The sequence below is a fragment of the Ruditapes philippinarum genome, unplaced genomic scaffold, assembly GCF_026571515.1.
Source record: "Ruditapes philippinarum isolate M1 unplaced genomic scaffold, ASM2657151v2 ctg3546_1_1_1_1, whole genome shotgun sequence".
Classification (NCBI taxonomy): domain Eukaryota; kingdom Metazoa; phylum Mollusca; class Bivalvia; order Venerida; family Veneridae; genus Ruditapes; species Ruditapes philippinarum.
In genome coordinates this window covers 46,451-67,622 of record NW_026861200.1, presented here as the reverse complement: position 1 = coordinate 67,622, position 21,172 = coordinate 46,451, and the positions used below count along the sequence as shown (strand labels likewise).

General features: G+C 30.3%; 1 protein-coding gene across 2 annotated transcripts; it reads left to right on the top strand.

Annotated features, from left to right (window-relative positions):
• The first annotated feature begins 556 nt into the window (after positions 1–556).
• On the top strand, positions 557–19,278 carry LOC132714841 (uncharacterized). 2 transcript variants are annotated; one of them, XM_060697759.1, is made up of 4 exons: positions 557–840; positions 17,349–17,462; positions 18,450–18,655; positions 18,935–19,278. In XM_060697759.1, exons 1-4 carry the CDS (start codon positions 624–626, stop codon positions 19,142–19,144), a joined length of 747 nt encoding a protein of 248 aa, XP_060553742.1. In that variant the 5' UTR covers positions 557–623; the 3' UTR covers positions 19,145–19,278. The 2 variants fall into 2 exon arrangements, with proteins under 2 accessions (XP_060553742.1, XP_060553741.1); XM_060697758.1 differs by lacking the exon at positions 17,349–17,462 and adding an exon at positions 3,835–3,948 and having other exon boundaries at positions 18,935–19,227.
• The last annotated feature ends 1,894 nt before the right edge of the window (positions 19,279–21,172 follow it).

The following is a 21,172-nucleotide window of genomic DNA, read 5'->3' as shown; positions in this document are numbered from 1 at the left end:
TTTGCAAATTTACTGACATCTTTTCAATCTGTAAGAAGTAAAAATGTTATTTAATATTAAAAAGAAATCTGTCTTTAGATAAAAGTTTAATAATAATAACTTTTTAGATACTGTATTTTGGAAACGTTTGTGGATACAAGTTCGCGCTTTCGTGCAATCATAGGCATGTTTATAAGATTATCAACCATTTTAATATACGAGAAAAATGAAAGTACATACGCACCATGTTTGAGTATACTATGTAAATTATACTAAGGAAATATCCCCTGTTTTAGTTAACAATCTTTTTCTATGTCGTCGCCTTCGTGCGATAGCATGTAAACTCCTATTAGATTAAGAAAGACTTAACCCGCTAGTGCACTAAGGTAACGAATTGTGGCAACCTGTTAATTTAACCACACCTTTACTGAAAGAGACCAAATATATTTTTATATACATTGAACAGCATTTAACATAATTACAATACTTTACAATGTGAACAGAAATTATTACATTAAGGCGCTTCCATACGACAATATATACGTATTTTATATTCATGTAAAACCAAGGCCGACATTATACACCCCAAGCGTTTGCAAGGAAAGGTTTAACATAATTTGTTTTGATTTCAATTCCAATAGAAAATGTTTTCAATAAAAACTGTTCAAGGATTTTATCTTTGGGTTTTATTTATAATTTCTCTGAGTGAAAATTCAGTGGGTGTTCTTTATGATATCAAGCCTGTTGGCCACGCTTCAAGTTTGGACTATGAAAATACCTTGATGCAGATTTTGTTGGAAGTGAAGACAGAAGTGTCATTGCTGACGAAAGAAATAAAGGAACTTAAGGAGACAAAAATGGGTAAGTACAAACTCATTTCATGTGCCCTTCCAATTATTAGTCCCGTTCTTTGTTAAGACAAGAATATGTCCATCCGAAAAGCACATTTGAAACAGAAAACTAAAGGAAAGTTTAAACACTATCATACTTGCTAATGTGACTTTCCAACATGCACTTACACTAAATATTTAGATGTATGTAATAGGTAATCAACTTAACACACAGGTAAACAGAGTACTGTTGAAAGTGAATAAGGAGATCATATTAGGAATGTAAAATAGATATTTTCCATTTAACATTACGTAAACCATAACCATAACATGCACAAACGTTAACATAACTTGTGGTGTTAGCAATCCAAAAGCACTAATTTTCATATCAGCGAACATTTTAATTATTTTGCGCCATTGAATGTACCTGAACAAACCATGACATTTTGCTCATTATTAAAATGTAAATAAAATTCATTTTGCAGTTCCGATAGTTGAACGAAGAGCTATGTCCCTTTTCCATTTTAAATTCCGAATATTAGTAATGGTTTACGGATTGTTTTGTGTATGTCAATAATTTCTCATCACATATCAATGAAATACGCTTTAAACTTGAAGGAATTATACATATACGCCACTAATGAATTCCTTAAATAAATGTATGAGGCAATAACACTCATAATTGTCCTCCATAATACACTCTGATTTTCCTTTAAGGGATTCTGTTTCAGAATATGTTTTTCAAAATGTATCAAGGGAATCCCTTCAAATGAGTACTTATCAGTATAGTACTTAGGCAATAGAAAATAAATTCCTAGATTCTCATCCCCGCCCGCCCGTCAAAAATTGCTCCGCCCGAACGATTTTTATTTTCAAAAAAAAAAAAAAAAGAAAGAAAGAGAAAGAATTAATTTTTTTGCTTGATTACTGTGTACGGATGCCGAGTATTTAAAGTATATAAGTGTATCATCATCTGTGTGGCCGACAGTCCGTCAATCTCGGTCCTGGCTGAATAAAGACCGAGATAAAATTTCATACCATGAAAAATCCTCGCGTCCAAATAAATTTCTAAGAGCTAAAATAGCCTGCTTTGATAGTTAAAATGAAATGTGTTAAAGTATTTTAACTATATTGAAGTTTGAACCACAAAAGACCAATTTTGGACAAGTCAAATAGTCAGATAAACAGCAGTTCATAACAGCATCGGTAAATTTTGCCGTAAATTACAAATTTTGAAGTTTTGTTTTACAATGCCTTTTGAAATAGCAGCTGAAGAACAATTTAAAAATACTCATAAAATAATTAATCTGATAAAATTAATATCAACAACAACTAGCATTGTGAATGGTTATGCAGGAAACAGACATTTTTTCGTTTGTCACATATTTTCGCGATGCCGATTTTTATAATACAAAAAGAAGTCACCAAAAGGAAGCCTTGTATTGATAAAATTTGTCCAAAAACACTTAAAATATAGTTTATTTATTAAATTTACTTACTGTTTTGTTTACATTAGTTTAGAATGAGACATTTGCCAGTGTGTGTTGTACAATGGATATTTTCCTAAGGGAGGGGGTGTGTGGGATCACAAATATATTGTACAAGCTTCATGATGGAATTAATCAAGAAGAAACAGCAAAATTGGGAGTTTCAAGATTTTGAAAATCCTAGTGAGGACCATGATTATTTCTACCGTCCACATTTTATTTTGTTTCTTCATTGAAAGCCAAACTAAGAAAAGCCGTCATTTTGACATTCCCCCAGGTTTTTATCATATAATACTAGAAATGTCACGGCCTGAAATAATCATCTGAACCAAAAATAAATAAAAGGGTGCCGGTCCTTGTGGCCTTAAAAATGAATTTCGCTTATAATCTTCATGGTCAGCGTGCTGCTTGATTTTGTATGTAATCTTTAGAATAAATATATTCATAAATAAGATAGCTTTTTAATATAATAGGTAAATCTCTGTACTTTCTTTGCCAAATTTTCAATAGCTTAGATGTTATTTTTGCAATGTGATATATAAATAGGATTGTCTTTTTGTGTAGCTTCATTGATTGAATAAATTAATTTACTCATGTTAAAGCACTTTTGATCGGCATTGGCATAGAACACCTTTATTCAACTCTTATAAAATTAAGATGTCTTATTATGTAACAATACATGTAGATCTGTATATTTTTTATTTTGTCAAAACATCAATTGGTTTGATGTAAAATGTTCAATAAAACAGCAAGATCACAATCAAGATAATTATTATCATGTTGCTTCCATTCTCAATCTGAATCTATATATATCTTACATCCACATAATGTTAGAACCTATTATATAGAACAAAGTCCCAAATATTGACATCTTTGTGTGTCGTTCCAGACCCAGAATGGAAAATAAAAATTAAAATCCACCCACCCGCCCCATTTTTTCCCAAAATTTGGATGAGAATCTAGTTATTTATTTTCTATTGCCTTATCAGTCAACAAAATGAGAACCTGATTAGAAAAGATGATTTACATTACTGTTATGTACCCTTTTACAAATTACAAACATTCACAAAGCGAATTAAGTTTTCATTATAGTCGGAAAGATGATGCAAAGGAAACGATGTTGTTTCTTGGAAGGCTATGGTAATATAATAACGACATCAATCTATTGTCAAACCATATTTTCCCGTCACCTGACAAATATTTCTAATACTTTGACATTGAACGAATAAACAGTATATTTGTGATTTGTTTTGCACCAAGCGCTGCTATATCGATACCTTTGTTAAAACATGCATCAATTAAAAATATTTTCCCCATGAATTCAATAAATTTGATAACTTACTTTTCCTGACACTATAGAGGGACTATCCTGTTTTAATTGATAATTTAAGAGTAGTTTCAAAATAATGTGAATCATATTCTGATTTAAAATGTAGTTATTCACCTGTTAGTAAATAAAGTCCTTCATTTTTGTTATGATATAAAATTCTAGTTTTATTTTAAATGTGTAATGTCATATCATTTTCCATTTTTGTTAGATGAAAACGGAACAAACAACAGCGTTTCTACAACAAATATTGTGAAGACTTTGCTTGAATTAAAGAATGGTATGGCAGCACAGGCAAACGAAATTGATGAACTTAAACGCAACGGTATGTAAACAGCAAAGTAATGATAAATGCAACGTTATCAAACATGATAATTATAAATAATGGAACATATCAAACAGTAAAAAGATGAATAATTGAACATAAGAAATTAAAACTCATTTTATTATGTTTATTTGAAATGTAAGCGGCAGATTTTTGTGTTTTTTTTTTATTGTTTTTTAGTGCAATAATGCATGCAATATCATATTCATGATACAAACAAGAAACAAGACAAATACATGTAAAATCTTTATTATGTTTCATTTGATTAAAATTTTTCTTTTGTTTTTCTTTTTAAAAATGTATTGCATGTCAAAATGGAAAATGTTGATGTTGAATGAAAAAATATCGTACATTTTTTAGTATTTTTCAGAACTGAGAATAAAATATATGCAATATTATGTCCTGACTGTAATGATATATCTAATATACTGGTCGTAATGAAAATTCTTTTTTTCTTCTAATTCTCTATGTTTTATTCTGAGACTTAGAGGCTGTATCAATTATGTTGATACTTAAACACAACCGTGACTCTTAATAAGATAATGTTACGTGAGAATTACTAAAATGCTAGTCCGTAGGTCATAAATAGAATGACTTGGTAAATATGTCTATAGAAGAAACTCTGAATAAAATAAAAAATGTTTATCAAAAAGTGATGAGAAATGTATATGAGATTACATTTCTGTTTAAATAATTATGATTGTTGAATGCTTATGTTCAATGAACATTCTTTATTTTTTAAATTGTAGTTTAAAATTATTTTGTTTCTGTGAACAGTGAGAAAATAAAAACAATAAAAGAATGCCTATTTCAGACCATAAAATAGTAGCATTTATGGCACAGCTGTCTAAACACATGGTGAATCCACCACAACACACGGTCGTTCTATTTGATGCGGTTTTAACAAATGTTGGGGGTGCTTACAAACCGAGTTCTGGAGTTTTCCTGGCACCTGTAAACGGAACATACACCATACATCTTGTTGCAAGTTCAACACCAAAGAAAACATCTGAATGTGTTAGTTCTATTTATGTTATTAAAATCTTGTGACAAACAAACCTACTCACATTCAAATATAATAATTTCGTAACATAAATTTTAGCTGAATTGTGCTTCCGATGTTATTTAAGGTATAAGATTTGTTCCCGAATTTTAATCACACTCATAAAGTAATGTTTGTTTGTTGTTGTTTGGTTTGCGTTTTTTTTTACCATGTTTCGGAAAATCCATATTACGTTCAATATTTGACGTTCTCTTCTTCCAGCTTCACTTGTACATCATGCACAACATGCTGAAAGTTGGTTACATTTTCTTGGACAGCAATTCTGACCATTCTTTAATTAGATCAACGTCTATTGTCATACAACTACGTGCCGGGGACACCGTGTTTGTTAAAATTGGAAACTCCAACCCGAGAGGAACGCTCTACGGTTCCAACTTTCATACAGTCTTCAGTGGTTTTCTGATCAATTGAGTTTTCTTTAAAAGTAAACTCTCTAAAAATATTGTCAAATTAAAATTCATTTATATTTCCTTCTTTTGTTACAATACTATAATTAAATTGTATTTTCACCAGTTCATATTGTTAACATACCATTTTCACTAAACCATCCGACTTTTTTATACAAGAATCACCGGATGATATACTGGTCTAACAAACATCTCTGCTTTATATCAATTTTTCTTGGCTGATTAGAAATACTCCCTTGAAAAAAACATATAAAAGTGCATGCACACTGATTTAAAACTGATTTTTAAATGATATAAAACAAAATGTATCTTTGACTGTATAGAATTTATAATTACGTACAAAATTCATGAAAATAATTTAAAATAATCCAGTATTTTCACAATTTAACAATGTTTACATTTCTTTTGCACATTATGATGAAAGCGCCATAAAATCCCTTGTTTTACAACACAGGAGTCACCGAATTTATATATATATATTCTAAGCTTAATAAAGAAAGCTTTGAAATCAAATTTACTTAGCTAAACTGATAATACTTGCTTTAGAACAAAAGCATATACATGTGTATGTATATTTTCACTGATTATTTTTTATATTTCAATATTTCACAAAACATAAAATATTTAATCTACAACTATATACTGTTAATTCATAAAGCTTCTAAAATATTATATTATAATGAACAGCCAAAATAAAGTCTAGAAAAGCATATTGTGCAATAAAAGTCTTTTGTTGCTAATAAAATAGCATTTGCCACGGGAATAAATGCAAATCAGCACTGTCATTACAGTAATTTCTACATTTTATCTTTTGCGGGGTTTAAAATGGAAAAGTATTAAACATTAGTTCGTGTAGTATACATATAAATGTAAATATAAAAACGTGTATATAAATTATTATATTAATGAATATTGAAGTGTTTATAAAGTAATGCACATAAACCTGGTAACATGTATTGCATTTGAAAAGTTTTTTGTAACACGTAGTTTGAATATCAATAACATTTTATCAACACCATTGTAAGACCTGTTGACATCTTCTGATCCAATCTTTGTAACTGAAGGACGTTTTTCCGGCAAAAATTATTCAAGAATAAGTTCTTTATCACATGAATTGAGTGCAGCATATAACTTCAAAATAGTGAGCATATTTGGTGATTCCTTTTCTTTGTTAAATCGAGCCCAGTCGTCAACAGTGCCTACAATAAACAAAGAACACTTGACAGCTCATTTATGTATATCTTAAATACTTTCAAGGTCAATAATGTTATAGAAAAGAGTTAATTTTCAAAGCCTTAACAAGTCAGGTCATTATGGTAGAAAAACGAAAAGAAACCCGAACTTTATTTTGCATTTCCATTTTCCTTTGGAACTTCCTACACATGTATTACTTTAACTGCATAAATTTGGAATTTTAGATTGTCATATTACATGTATATTAAAGGTACATTATGCCTTAGAAATCAACATATTTTCATTCCTAAGAAATGCCTAGCATACTGTAGTGTTTGTATAATTGAAAGAGGGGATGTTAGATGTTAAACAACTGAATAAAGTAGCGCTGAAGTTCCAGATCTAATTCCAATAAAAAGATGTTCATCGTTTAATAAGATACCAATGTTTTCTATCTTCTAGCCACAGGCAGATATTCGTTCTGCATCCGATATGATGTGAAATTATTTTCAATCACGAGGTCATACATTGCTTTCATGTTTGGCTTGGTAATGTCGTGAAGGGCATTAAAGAAGTATTTCTATAAAATGTATAAAGGGTAAATCTATGTTATTTCCTATTTAAATCTTATTGTCGATGCGCTTAAGAGTTTTAACATAGAATGTTGATGACATCTAGCACACGTTAAAACTGCGCGTAAACAGAATAAAGTGCTCTTTCATGCAGGCAGTTTGGAATTACTCTTACATGAAATTTAATTATTTTGAATTTGCAAGCAGCAGATTTTCTTTCTTAATGGACTTCCTCACTTAAAAAAATGTTCAGCAAAGAGTGAGGCTCGACCCTACATTGATGAGTGCCCCTTCACAAATATTTTTAAATCTTAATCAAGTTCAACCCGTATCTATGCAGTAAATTCATAAAGCTTCTAAAATATTATGTTATACATGTTATAATGAACAGCCAAAATAAAGACTAGAATATTATATTGTGCTATATTAGTCTTTTGTTGCTCATAAAATGGACTTTGCCACGGATTTAACTTATTTGTTTGTATCGGAAAATAAACTGAACATGTCACTGCTGGGACCCGGAAAAGGTTAAGTAAAATGGGTCTTACTTTGTTAAAATGGGTGTTACTTTTAAATCATTTTATAACAAGCAGATTTCTCAGGAACATTTTGAACATTGTAAAAAATGCACCGTATTTATAATGATGAGACGTTAAAATATGTGTATGCTAGCACACTGAAAGCACATGCAACTTTTTCCTGGCGGGATCATTAACAAGATATTATTTAGATATTTACGTTTTACTTGAAATCTATTTGAATTTGTTGCAATGATTGTTGCACATAAAACAAGCGTCAATGTTGTCCGAATTCTGTGTTGTGTGCTATTCTGTGTTTTTAAATGGCCGAGGTTCAAAGCGTATACATGTAATTAAATTTGTTTAACCAACATATTAAGCCAATATCATTGTACAGAATTATATTGTTAATATAATCAAGTGAGTAAATCAACGGCAATTGAAAAGGAACGTAATGTCATCATCCTAAGTACTAAGGCACCAGAAGCGGTTCCGATGACCCACTTTTGCTTAGCATTCTTAGTTGAATATTTGTAATACATTAGTTAATAAACATTTTGTAAAAATTTAATGATTTATTTTTAAGAAATAAATGACAATTATTCATTCAAGTAGTAGTTACTTTTTTGTATCCTAGAGCAAATGAACTCACTCTGTGCAGCAGTCATGGGTATTTTAGTTTAATGGATTCCATTCAAATTACGTTATCTAAAACTGTCACTTTGGTAGGGAAATGAAGATTCATTTATCGAGTACTGAATTGTGAACAAAATACAATCCAGTTTGACGCGCAAGTTAAAATTAATTTAAACTTAATAAAATATTTGTTGAATGATAGAGGGAAACATTTTGTCTTCTAATTTCTTTATTCTTATTTTCTTCCTAAACAAAAGTAGGGTGCGAAATAGAACAGCGATATACGATAACCGGCATTAAATTTTATCTACTGAATCGAATAAAACCTGTGACGTTAGTGAATTTAGCATCAAATGAAAACAAACATGATAATACGGAAAATATACATAAAAATGTGTTATTTTTGTTGCTTTAAAAGGGTTTTGTAAACTTTCTTATCTGAGGGTAAAAACATAACAGCTACATATAAATGTAGTCCCTAACCAGTGTTTACTGGCAATTTTATACCTCGTTTTTTTCTTCTTTGTGTAGTGACAAAATAACGAGGATATAAACAATTGATTTATCTGTTAATCGATTTACAAAAGTAAATGTGTTTCGATTCATTTTGAATACTGCTTTTGTTATTTGACTAAAAACAATTTCAAACATTTACAGCACACAGAAACTGCTTTATTTTAATGAGCATATTGTTCAAGATATTTTTATTCAGGTATGTATCAATTTATACGTTGCTGGTGTAATGTTTATTATCTTTATCAATCAATTGTTTTTAAAACGTTGTTTAGCATAGTGTTCTTAGCAGCTCACTGAAAACGCTAAAGTGAGCGATACTGAAACATTCGACCAACGCACAGAATTAAGGGTGTTTAAGTAAGTTAACATTTAAGGTAAAATTTCCGGACTTGAAACTTAACGGCGATTTTATACAGTTATTAGGGAAATTGATCTGACCTTGATCATATTGTATTATTGAGGACATTCTTGATTATTAAAAGATATTTTATGTATTGTCATTGAGACGCTAGTAAGTAATTTGAATAAGATCATCGAGGAAAGGCTGCGTTAAAAGAACGCAACCTCTACACAACCCACAGTAGACACCAGGGCACAAGGCAAAGCACGAATTTTTCAAAAAACTGATGATAAACCGAAACGTATTACTTTGTCTTGTTTTTTCATATTTTTCCCATTTGTTGGCAGGCATGTTATTTACTTGCCAATAAATGAAATGAACTGAAATGAACACTAAAAATAAATATAATATCTCATTTGATAGAAAGAAACCATGTTTAAAAGCAATGGATGACATCAAATTGCTGATGTTGGCCATTATGTATAAAGGGAGGATCGTGTATTCCCCTTTTTAAGTAATTAGGTAAACAAAACTGACGGATTTCTCTTCCGATTATCAAAAGAAGGTCCGCACATACGTACACACAGACAGAATACCATATAGTGTGAGCTAAGGGGGATAAGACTTTGTATCATTTGTTTTGTCTTCTGTATTAAAACCAAAGTGACTATTTACCTATATTTCTATCAAATGGAATTGTAAAACGAACTTTCAATAGTTGACAATTAAAAAAGCAGCAGTTTTGAAATTTTGTAATTTTCAGTTTCTACAAATTATGTAGTGGTTAGGTATTAACACAAAATATAAAAACATGATCAACAAGGATGTATACAATCCCAACACAGTCCAGCAACACAGGACAACCGACAAGGAGCCCAGTATGACCCAAATAAACAAGGCACAAGGCAAAGTAAGAAGGGGCGATTACTTTAATAATATGTAATAGGAAATAATAGAAACCGACAATGCAACAAAAAAATATAAACTGAAAATGAATCAAATGTGACGATTAATTAACAAGCCTACAAACTTAATGGTGCACAACTTTATATTATATATCGAAACAAGGAACATATTTTAAAAGTCAAAAATATATCGTACACATAATAAGGAAATTTATATCAATTTTGAGTGCATTGTTATAGAATGATGCTCAGCTCAGGAATAAATATCACGAAAACCGAAAGGCCTGAGTAATAAATTTCAAAGCATTTTTAACAGTAAACAATGCATAACTTCACTATAAAGCAAGAAAAAATGATGTCAATTTCAAGTCTATTACACAAATAAAAACAATAATCTGATGTCAATATGTTAAACTACGTTGAACACGGACGTATTCTTCTTGCAGTTATTTGAATTATTGACGTCATATATTACGTAATATTACGTATAATGCATTCTTTCTTTGAACGGTTCATCCATTGCATAATAATGCACTTGACTGACCTAACTGTCTGATTGGGGAAAAGCGTAAAACATATTAGAACTGAAATATAATTATTTCTTTTTCTATATAAGTAAAAATACTAAGAGAATTCATTGTTAACGTTCCATAATTTCCATTTTTTAAAACAATCATATTTTCCTTATGGGTAACACAATATGTAGAATGGACCATAACCACCTTGGATCGTTGCTCTTTTGACATTTTTGTAAATGTTGAACCTCCAACAAATAAGCTTTTATTCAAGTGCAAGATACTAACATTTGACGTACGGATCTCTTCATTTAGAGCTGGTTGATTTATTTGTAAGCGTTTACTTAGTCGTTAAAACCAATTCTCTACTAACTTTTCAGCTCTTCAACTGCTTCTGTAAGTTGTGAACCCTGCGCAAATGTCTTTTCTTCAGTCTGCGACCACATGTCAAAATTACCTCTGAACTACTTCAATGGATTTTGATAATATACCGTGTCAAGATCTGTTTATAGAATATTTATTGACTCTTTTAAATACTTGAGAATATAGACTGGTCTTACCGAGGCCATTTGTCTGTAACCAATACTGTTCGAAACAAGTTGAGATGAAATGTTTGAAATCCAGCTCCTGATAATTTCTACTAAAAGTCTTGAATATTTTTCCTTTAATTTTGCGAAAACAAAGTCATTCTCAGCTATTACAATCACATTAACTGTTAGATCTAGTTTTCGAAAATACAACAACCAGTCTTCAAAAAAATCAAAGAAAACTTTATTAAGAATTGTCTGTTAGTGAATTTGTTAACAAAGTGACATTTGAAATTATGTGGTAAACTGAGAAAATTAACACAAAAAGTACTATCTGAAAAAAAAGAAATCAGATATCAGTAATACGATGAAAGTTGAGTATATCCCACGGTTACTTTGTGTGAAAATTGTCAAGGTGTGATCCTACAGAAGCATTGATCATAAAATTACATGAAAATTGCAATCGGTTCGATTGAGTCAGAAAACGATGGATAATAAAATAAATCAACATCCCTCAGGCCCTTAGCACTGGCTTGAGCGGAACTCAATTTTCAACATTTTAAAGTGGTGTTTTTCCAAACAAATCTTTGATTTTTGTAAAGGAATTGTCACAAAAAATTCTCTAGTTGATGGTGTTTTCTATTCCAATAGGTTCTTTGTTTCTGGTATTCAGAAAATGTTTTCTTTTTTCTTTTTATAGCATATTATTGAAGGGACATAGACTTCGTGACGTATAATTGTTTGACATAGGGATGATCATAAATTAGACTTAAAACTAGAAGTATTTCATAAAGAACTGTTGTCACGTTGATTGTTTGCCGATCTTACTGTATCCAATGATATTTTACTTTCTTATAACTTGAAAATCACGAGAACAATCTTTTGAATCGTCTTTCTTTAAACATTCCAAAACTTTTTTGTCATTATCATTGAACTGTTTTAACCTATTTATGATTTTTTAATTTGTTCAACGTTGTCCCTCCGTGCATTACCATGTAGGTGAGATTGCAATAGGATAAATTCCCTGGTATTCATACAAATGAATACAGATATATGAAAAAGAACATAAATACAGTTTAAATTTTTCATACCAATTAAATGTATAATCAGTGCCATAAGGTTAAATACTTGTTTACACCTTCAATGGCATGTGTGAAATAACTCTTTCCAGACGGGAGATAATTCATTGTGTATTTGTTAAGAGAACACTCGCGTAGTTACTTCCCGTAAATTTTGAAAATCAAGACAGGGCAATTTGAAAAGAATTAGCATTCCAAAAACTGATATGACTCGCCGTTCTGCCGGGTGTTCGATTTCTTTTCATCAAGTCTACACACTGACATCTATGACATGAAGATAATATTTCATTTCTATTTATAGTTAACCCGACATAAAAAAACATAGTCGCACATGTTTGAGGTCTTTGTCTTCCAATAAGATATCAAATTGTATTCAATTATTTATTCTTGTTGGCCTAGGGCAGGCGGTGACGGGTAAAAATCTTTCAAATCTTATTAATTGTATATCGCCCCAATCAACTATAATCACTGTATTTATATGTAGATGGGTACATGCCACGCACCTATTTAAAGTGTTTTAGGGTAATTAAACCCAATTATCTTTTAAAAGTTATTTTCACAGTCCTCAGTTAAATAATTAAGCGACAGAGGTGCAGAGGTGCATGGTCAAAATGGGGAAAACAGTTGTTGCTCCTTATTGATCAATGACAACCAATTTAGCAGGTGACGAGTATACGGGTACGAACATTAGTCCAATACAAACATTATTTTATAACAGGCTGTAAATGGAAATATCAATTCGAATGTAAAATTTACAATTTAAAAAGTTCTGTTATACATGTTATATATCTTTTTACAAATACTTCTATTTTCTTTTTATTCATTTTACCTGTCTACACATATCTAAATAATTACCTAGGTTATGATGCAATATATCTGAAAGATGATCCAGACCAAAGATCAGTATCAGCACTAACCTTCCTTTAAAGCAATTGTATCAAGTGTCCACATGAATCTTTCAAAGGCATTTGTTGACACTTGTTGATTATTTTTAAAGGACAAATATCTTCAAAGGATTACATAAATAAAAACATCTTAAGGTACTCTATCCATTTGCAAACACATTTTGTTAAAACTAGCAATATTAAACTTTTAAGAGGAAGAATCACGTATAAATGAGAGATAATACAAAAACGTGGATACATGATAAATTGATACTGACCTCTTGATTCTGTTTATATCTTGCAATTTGTTAGATTTAATCTCTATGTATTGTTATGGTTTTAAACATGTTATCAGCAAGCATACAAGTTTATTAACTTTGCGTGACTTTGACCTTAACCCAAAGAAAACATGTGTAATTCCAGATATTTAGAGAAGATCTTATGAATTAAAGGTAAATATCTAAGACATTGACCTTTTCCAAGGTGGGTTATACTGTAACATACTGCAAGTTATGTAGTATTACTGCAAGTTATGTCCACATTATCTCTCAATGTGCGATTACTGGATTCTCTGCCAAGCTGATGATTTGTAACTTAATTTATTTGTTTTCAAGATATAACCCAAAAATAATTATCGTAGGTGATGACTTTTATTGCACATTTCAAGAGTGTGTCAAATATGTTAAGCATGAGTATGGCAGGTTGTTAACAATGGGAGTCAAAAACACCATGATTTGAAATGAAAATCATTGTGTTCTGGCCGATTTGTGCCTGGAAATAACTTTTAAAATCTAGAGAGAGAGTGATCCTCGGAAGCATTAATCACCACTTAGTTGCATGAAAATTTGCAGAGTCTGTACATGGGGTAATGAAAATGTGAAACATCACTGATGTTCTTTTAGCACCGGTTTTTCAGCTATAACACAGAAACATATACTTAAAGCACAATACATGTATAGTCATGTTTCACTTAACAAATTACGAAGAAATTTAAAATAGGCCGTTATAATGTCCGTTGATGTCTATAGGAATTGACTTAAATATAGGTGTTGAAAAATGAGTACGATGAAATTGCATTAAAAAAATGTTTCAACTTGGTGTTTTGATGATATGTCTTTCAACTTTCATTACTTTGATTTTTCAAAGCTTAATCTATCATTTGAAATTTTTCTAAATGAACAGAAAATAAAATCATTGGTGCAGTAAGTTGTTTCATTCCATGTTTGACGTTGATTCGTATCCAAGTCAAAACTGATAAGTATTGTGCCGAAGAAATACGTGGAAAACAAAATGAAACAAAAACATTCTGATTTTTCAACTCTAAGACTGTTTATAAGTTTTATATCCTGATTACAAAAGTGTTTTAATGTTAAGACTTTGGTAAAAAATACTGTTGAAAGAAAAAAGGTTCAAAACAAGAAAAAACAACTTATTTACAACATTTAGACAAAGATATACGCCTTAAATATGTTTAAAGCTTCCTTTTTGTTTTCATGTAAACAACCCATTTCTTAAGCATTATCTGGATCATGATCATTAAAACTCAAAACTACTAAAAGAATTTAGACTAAAGAACAGTATTATCAGTTGACTTTTGACTTTAAAGCTATTGTATACATTATTCACATACATTAAAACAGTAAAAAAAACTTCCTTCTGTATTGTCTTTATTGACAAATACCTTCATAAATGACACAGATTAAAACTTCTTAAGATATTTCCATCCATATACAATAGAGAAAAATTGACTCCCTATGGAACGCCAACATGATAAAATTGTAAATGCTGCAAGCTCGGTTTGAATGAGCATTTTCATGGACGACACAAGTGTGCAAACCTGGATAGAAGGTACAATATTATATGATTTATAATATTAAGGAGTTTTGACAATTATGTTTCCATAAATTATTTTTTGTGAACCAATTATAAATGTGCAATTGACAAACGTCATCATTTGTATTAATATCTCTGCGCTCTACAAAACCTTTTGCAAATTTACTGACATCTTTTAAATTTGTAAGAAGTAAAAATGTTATTCAATATTATCCGAGTTAAGTCTTTAAATAAAGAGTTTAATTATAATAACTTTTAAGATACTGTATTTCGGAAACTTTTGCGGATACAAGTTCGCGCTTTCGTGCAATCATAGCACCGTGAATTTGGCGAATATTTAGTTGAACATAATTATAAAAGTAGTACATGTATATCAATGACTTTTCTAAATTTTTCAAGACAAGAGTACAACATATTATACTTATAAAAGCGTTCAGAACACATTGAACACGTTCAAGTTTTGACAGGGATTTAGATTTTATATATAAATAGTCATTGTGTATAAGATTATCAACCATTTCATATACGAGAAAAATGAAAGTACATACGCACCATGTTTGAGTATACTATGTAAATTTATACTTAGGATATATCCCCTGTTTAAGTTAACAAACCTTTTCTATGTCGTCGCCTTAGTGCGATAGCAGGTAAACTCCTATTAGATTTAGAAGGCCTAATCCGCTAGTGCATTAAGGTAACGAATTGTGGCAAACCTCTCAATTAAACCATACCTTTACGAAAGAACCAAATTTTTCTATTTCAGAACACAAACAAAAGAAAAATTTTTTACGGGTGAACAAAAATTATTACATCAAGGGCTCCTACACTTTTATACGTTTTTATATTGGGAAAAACCAAAGGGCCAACTCATTACCAAGCGTTTGAAAGGGAAAGGGTTTTAACATAATTTTTTTTGTTTTTCAATTCCCAAAAAAAAATTTTTTACTAAAAAGAAGGATTTTTTCTTTGGGGCATTTTTAAATTTTCCGAGTAAAAATTCAGGGGTTTCTTTTTATATCAAGCCTGTTGGCCCCCTTTAAATTTTTACTATGAAAAACGATGAGATTTTTTTTGGAAGTGAAGACAGAATGTCATTGCTGACGAAAGAAATAAAGGAACTTAAGGAACAAAAGGTAATAAAACTCATTTTTATGTGCCCCTTTCAATTTTTAGTCCCCTTCTTTTTTAAGACAAAAATGTCCATCCAAAAAAACTTTTAAACAAAAACTAAACGAAAATTTAAACAATATACTTGCATAAACTTTTCCATCATTTTTTCCCAAAATCATTACATAATATATAGAGTATTTATATTATCAATTTAAAAACTGTAACCAGAGTACTGTTGAAAGGGAAAAAGGGGATCATATTGGAATGTAAAAATTTTATTTTTATATAACCTTTTCGTAAACATAACCATAAATACAAACGTTTAAAAAACTTTTGGGGTTAACAATCCAAAAGACTAATTATATCAGCAATTTTTAATTTTTTCGGGGCCCTTTTAAATTTCATGAAAACCCCAAAAACTTTTTTCCCTAATTTAAAATTAAAAAAAATTTCTTTGCAATTAAATGAAAATTGAACGAAAAGCTATGTCCCCCTTTTCCCTTTTAATTTAAAAAATTTGTAATGGTTTACGGATTGTTTTGTGTATGTCAATAATTTTCTCATCACATATCAATGAAATACGCTTTAAACTTGAAGGAATTATACATATTACGCCACTAATGAATTCCTTAAATAAATGTATGAGGCAATAACACTCATAAATTGTCCTCCATAATACACTCTGATTTTCCTTTAAGGGATTCTGTTTCAGAATATGTTTTTCAAAATGTATCAAGGGAATCCCTTCAAATGAGTACTTATCAGTATAGTACTAATGAGAACCTGTTTAGAAAAAGATGATTAACATTACTGTTATGTACCCTTTTACAAATAACAAACATTCACATTGCGAATTAAGTTTTCATTAAAGTCGGAAAGATGATGCAAAGGAAACGATGTTGTTACTTGGAAGGCTGTGGTAATATAACACAACCATATCAATCTATTGCCAAACCATATTTTCCCGTCACCTGACAAATATTCTAATACTTTGACATTGAACGAATAAACAGTATATTTCTGATTTGTTTTGCACCAAGCGCTGCTATATCGATACCTTTGTTAAAACATGCATCAATTAAAAATATTTTCCCCATGAATTCAATAAATTTGATAACTTACTTTTCCTGACACTATAGAGGGACTATCCTGTTTTAATTGATAATTTAAGAGTAGTTTCAAAATAATGTGAATCATATTCTGATTTAAAAATGTAGTTATTCACCTGTTTAGTAAATAAAGTCCTTCATTTTTGTTATGATATAAAATTCTAGTTTTATTTTAAATGTGTAATGTCATATCATTTTCCATTTTGTGTTTAGATGAAAACGGAACAAACAACAGCGTTTCTACAACAAATATTGTGAAGACTTTGCTTGAATTGAAGAGTGGTATGGCAGCACAGGCAAAAGAAATTGATGAACTTAAACGCAGCGGTATGTGCACAGCAAAGTAATGATTAATGGAACATATCAAACATGATAATTATAAATAATGGAACATATCAAACAGTAAAAATATGAATAATTGATCATGAAAAATTAAAACTCATTTTAATATGTTTATTTGAAATGTAAGTGGCAGATTTTTGTGTTTTTAATGTGTTTTTTTTTAAGTGCAATAATGCATGCACTATCATATTCAGGATACAAACAAGAAACAAGACAAATACATGCAAAATCTTCATTATGTTTTATTTGATTAAGATTTAGTTCATTTTTTTATACTTTTTTTGAAAAATGTAAAATGTTGATGTTGAATGATAAATTACCGTACATTTTTTTAGTATTTTGCAGAACTGAGAAAAGATATATGCAATTTAATTTCCTAAATGTAATGATATATCCAATATATTGGTCATAATGAAAATTCGTGTTTTTTTCTTCTTATTTCATTATGTTTAATTCTGAGACTTAGAGGGTGTATCAATTAAGTTGAAACCTAAACGCAACTGTGACACTTAATTAGATAATGTTACGTGAGATTTACAAATACTGAAATTTTATGATATTTCTTATGTCATAAATAGAATGACTGGGTAAATATGTCTAAAGATAAAATTCTAAAATAAAAATGATAATTATCAAAAAGTGATAAAAAATTTATATGAGATTTAGAAATGTGATTCCACTCTTTTCTCGTTTTGACAATACGCCGCAATTCACAAAAAAGCGAACGTGTCACATTAAAGGTTTCACAAAAATCGTTGGTGTTTCTAAATTCAAACTTTCACATCTTTCATAGTATATTAGAGGCTTATGTTAGGAGCGTGGATTATTTTATAGATTGCAATTCTGTTTAAACAATTATAATTGTTGAATTTTTATTTTCAAGCAAAATTTATTTTTTTAATTGTAGTTTAAATTATTTTGTTACTGTGAAAAGTGAGAAAAGAAATTACAATAAAACAATGCCTATTTCAGACCGTAAATCAGTAGCATTTATGGCACAGCTGTCTAAAAACATGGTGAATCCACCCCAACATACAGTCGTTGTATTTGATGCGGTTTTTAACAAATGTTGGGGATGCTTACAAAAACCGAGTTCTGGGGTGTTCCTTGCACCTGTAAACGGAACATACACGATTCATCTTGTTGCAAGTTCAAGTAGAAAGAAACTATATGATAATGTAAGTTCTATTTATATATTTCAATCTTATGACAGAACAACCAAAACACATTATATTATAGTCATTCTAAAAATATTTTAGCTGAATTTGTTTCCGATGTTATTCTAGATAATTATTAGTTTTGTTCCCCATTTTTAATTACGCCATTAAAGTGCAGTTAGTTTGTTGTTGGTTTCTTTGTTTGTGTTTTAATTCTTTGTGGTGTGTTTGTTTGTTGTTGTTTTTTTACCATATTTCTGAAAATCATTACGTTCAATATTGTAAATTCTCTTCTTTCAGTTTCACTTGTACATCATGCACAACATGCGGAAAGTTGGTTACATTTTCTTGGACAGCAATCCTGACCGTTATTTAATTAGATCAACGTCTATTGTCATACAACTGCGTGCCGGGGACACCGTGTTTGTTAAAATTGGAAACTCAAACCCGAAAGGAGATCTCTTTGGTTCTCACTTTCATACAGTCTTCAGTGGTTTTCTGATCAACTGAATTTGCTTAAAAAATAACTTTCAAGAAATATTGGCAAATTGAAATTCAATTATATTGCCTTCCTTTCTATGTTTATCAAAAAATGCTATAATGAAATTGCATTTTCACCAGTTAATGATGTTAACATATCATTTGCACTAAACAATCCGACTTTTATATACAATAACCATCGACTGATATACGAGTATAACAAACATCTCTTCTCTTGGCTGATTGATAATATAAAAAAAAACATATATACGTGCATGTATACTGGTATAAAATTGATTTCAACATGATATAAATCAAAAGGTATCTACTCAATGACTACGTATAAAATAATGAAAATCATGAAAATAATCTAAAAAAAAACCAGTATTTTCACAATTTGAAAAAAAAACGTTTGCACATTATGAATGAAGCGCCATAAAATTACTGTTTTATACAATTGAAGTCACCGGATTTACATATGAATTCTCGGCTTAATTAAAAAGCTTTTGAATCAAATTCACTTAGCTGAACTGATATTATGCACTTCCGAACAAAAGCAAGTACATTTGTATGAACATTTCAACTGATCTATTTATATTTCTATTTCAAGATTGTACAAAACATGTTATTACAATATATACAACTATCTACAGTAAATTCATAAAACTTCTAAATAAATATATTATAACAAACACCAAAATAAAGTCTAGATAATCACATTAGGATTGATAAAATTGGGGAAAATAGAATCCCTAAAGAACGTTTAAAACAACAAAATTGAAAATGTTGCAGGCTCGGTTTGATTGGGCCTGTTCATTGGCGATAATAGTAAGTGTTAGTAGTTACCGTCCACACCCCTAGCAACGGCGTAAGCAGAATACAACATTTAAACACGAAAACGACGAAATTTTGAATTTAGAAACATCTGCAGATGTGCTCATACGGCGGTTATCATTGAACCTTCAATGTGACACTTCCGTGCCATCCAATGAAAAGCGGCGTATGGTCCCAAAGGAAATCAAAGCACAGAAGGCGCTGAATTTGTTTGGGTCTCAAAATGAAAGAAAGGTACAGGTTGTGAGATTATATGTATAGTTCCACCAATGCTTTCCAGCGTTTTAATTATAGTAAATTGGCTATAAGACTAATTGCAACACTGATATTCAATCCAATGTTTATTTGACTTAAACAATTTGAAAAAAAAAATGAGTTGCCTTTACTGGTATTTGAACTCCAGACCTCTCACTTCCTAAGCGAGCGCGAAAACCCTTCAGCCACGGTGAATTAACATGTGAACGGCCTGAAGAAAACCATATTATTCTAAATTAGGGCTTGTAACGACTTTAACTGTTGTTTAACACAGATGTAAATAATCCTGGAGCTTACTGTAAGCATGTATATTTATAAAGAATCAAAGGGCTGCAAGTTCTGTGGTATTTTCTGATCATTGCAATCTAAATCGTACTGTATATATGTAATGTATTTTCCTGTATAAGTTTATTTTTATGTATTATAATTCATTTTGCAAGGCACCAGAGTTTGATACATACGGAATTCTGCATAACTAGAGTTGCATCAAAATATCATTTATGTTCATTTTTACGACAGCTACACTTTATCCTTGCATATCATGGCTACTTCCTTAACAGAGACCCTTAAAAAAGAATTTAAAAAAAGTTTCCTCGACTGGGATTTGAACTCCAGACCTCTCACTCACTAAGCGAGCGCGTTACCACTGCACCACGGAGAAGTTATACAAACAATAATTGAATAACATCGAGTCATTCTAAATTTAGAACTTCCATTATTGCATATCGTGTTTGTAATCCTTATTAATTTCGAGGTATTTTGTTCAGGATAAACCTGTTGTTTAAAATTGAAGTAGTTAATTTAGCGAAAATCTTCTCGCCCAAACAGTCCGACATGTAGAATCTACATTGTATATATTCCACTACTCGGTCTGTGTAGTATTCGGTAATCGACATCGCTAAAAATAGTATTTTCATTGATAAAATCATATTTATCCGCGTAATTTGTGATTGTGCATTTATTGACATA

Coding starts and splice junctions, on each gene's coding strand:
- LOC132714841 (XM_060697759.1), top strand. CDS start 624: ATGTTTTCAATAAAAACTGTTCAAGGATTTTATCTTTGGGTTTTATTT. Junction 841..17,348: donor ACTTAAGGAGACAAAAATGG/GTAAGTACAAAC, acceptor TTTTGTGTTTAG/ATGAAAACGGAACAAACAAC. Junction 18,656..18,934: donor GAAAGAAACTATATGATAAT/GTAAGTTCTATT, acceptor CTCTTCTTTCAG/TTTCACTTGTACATCATGCA.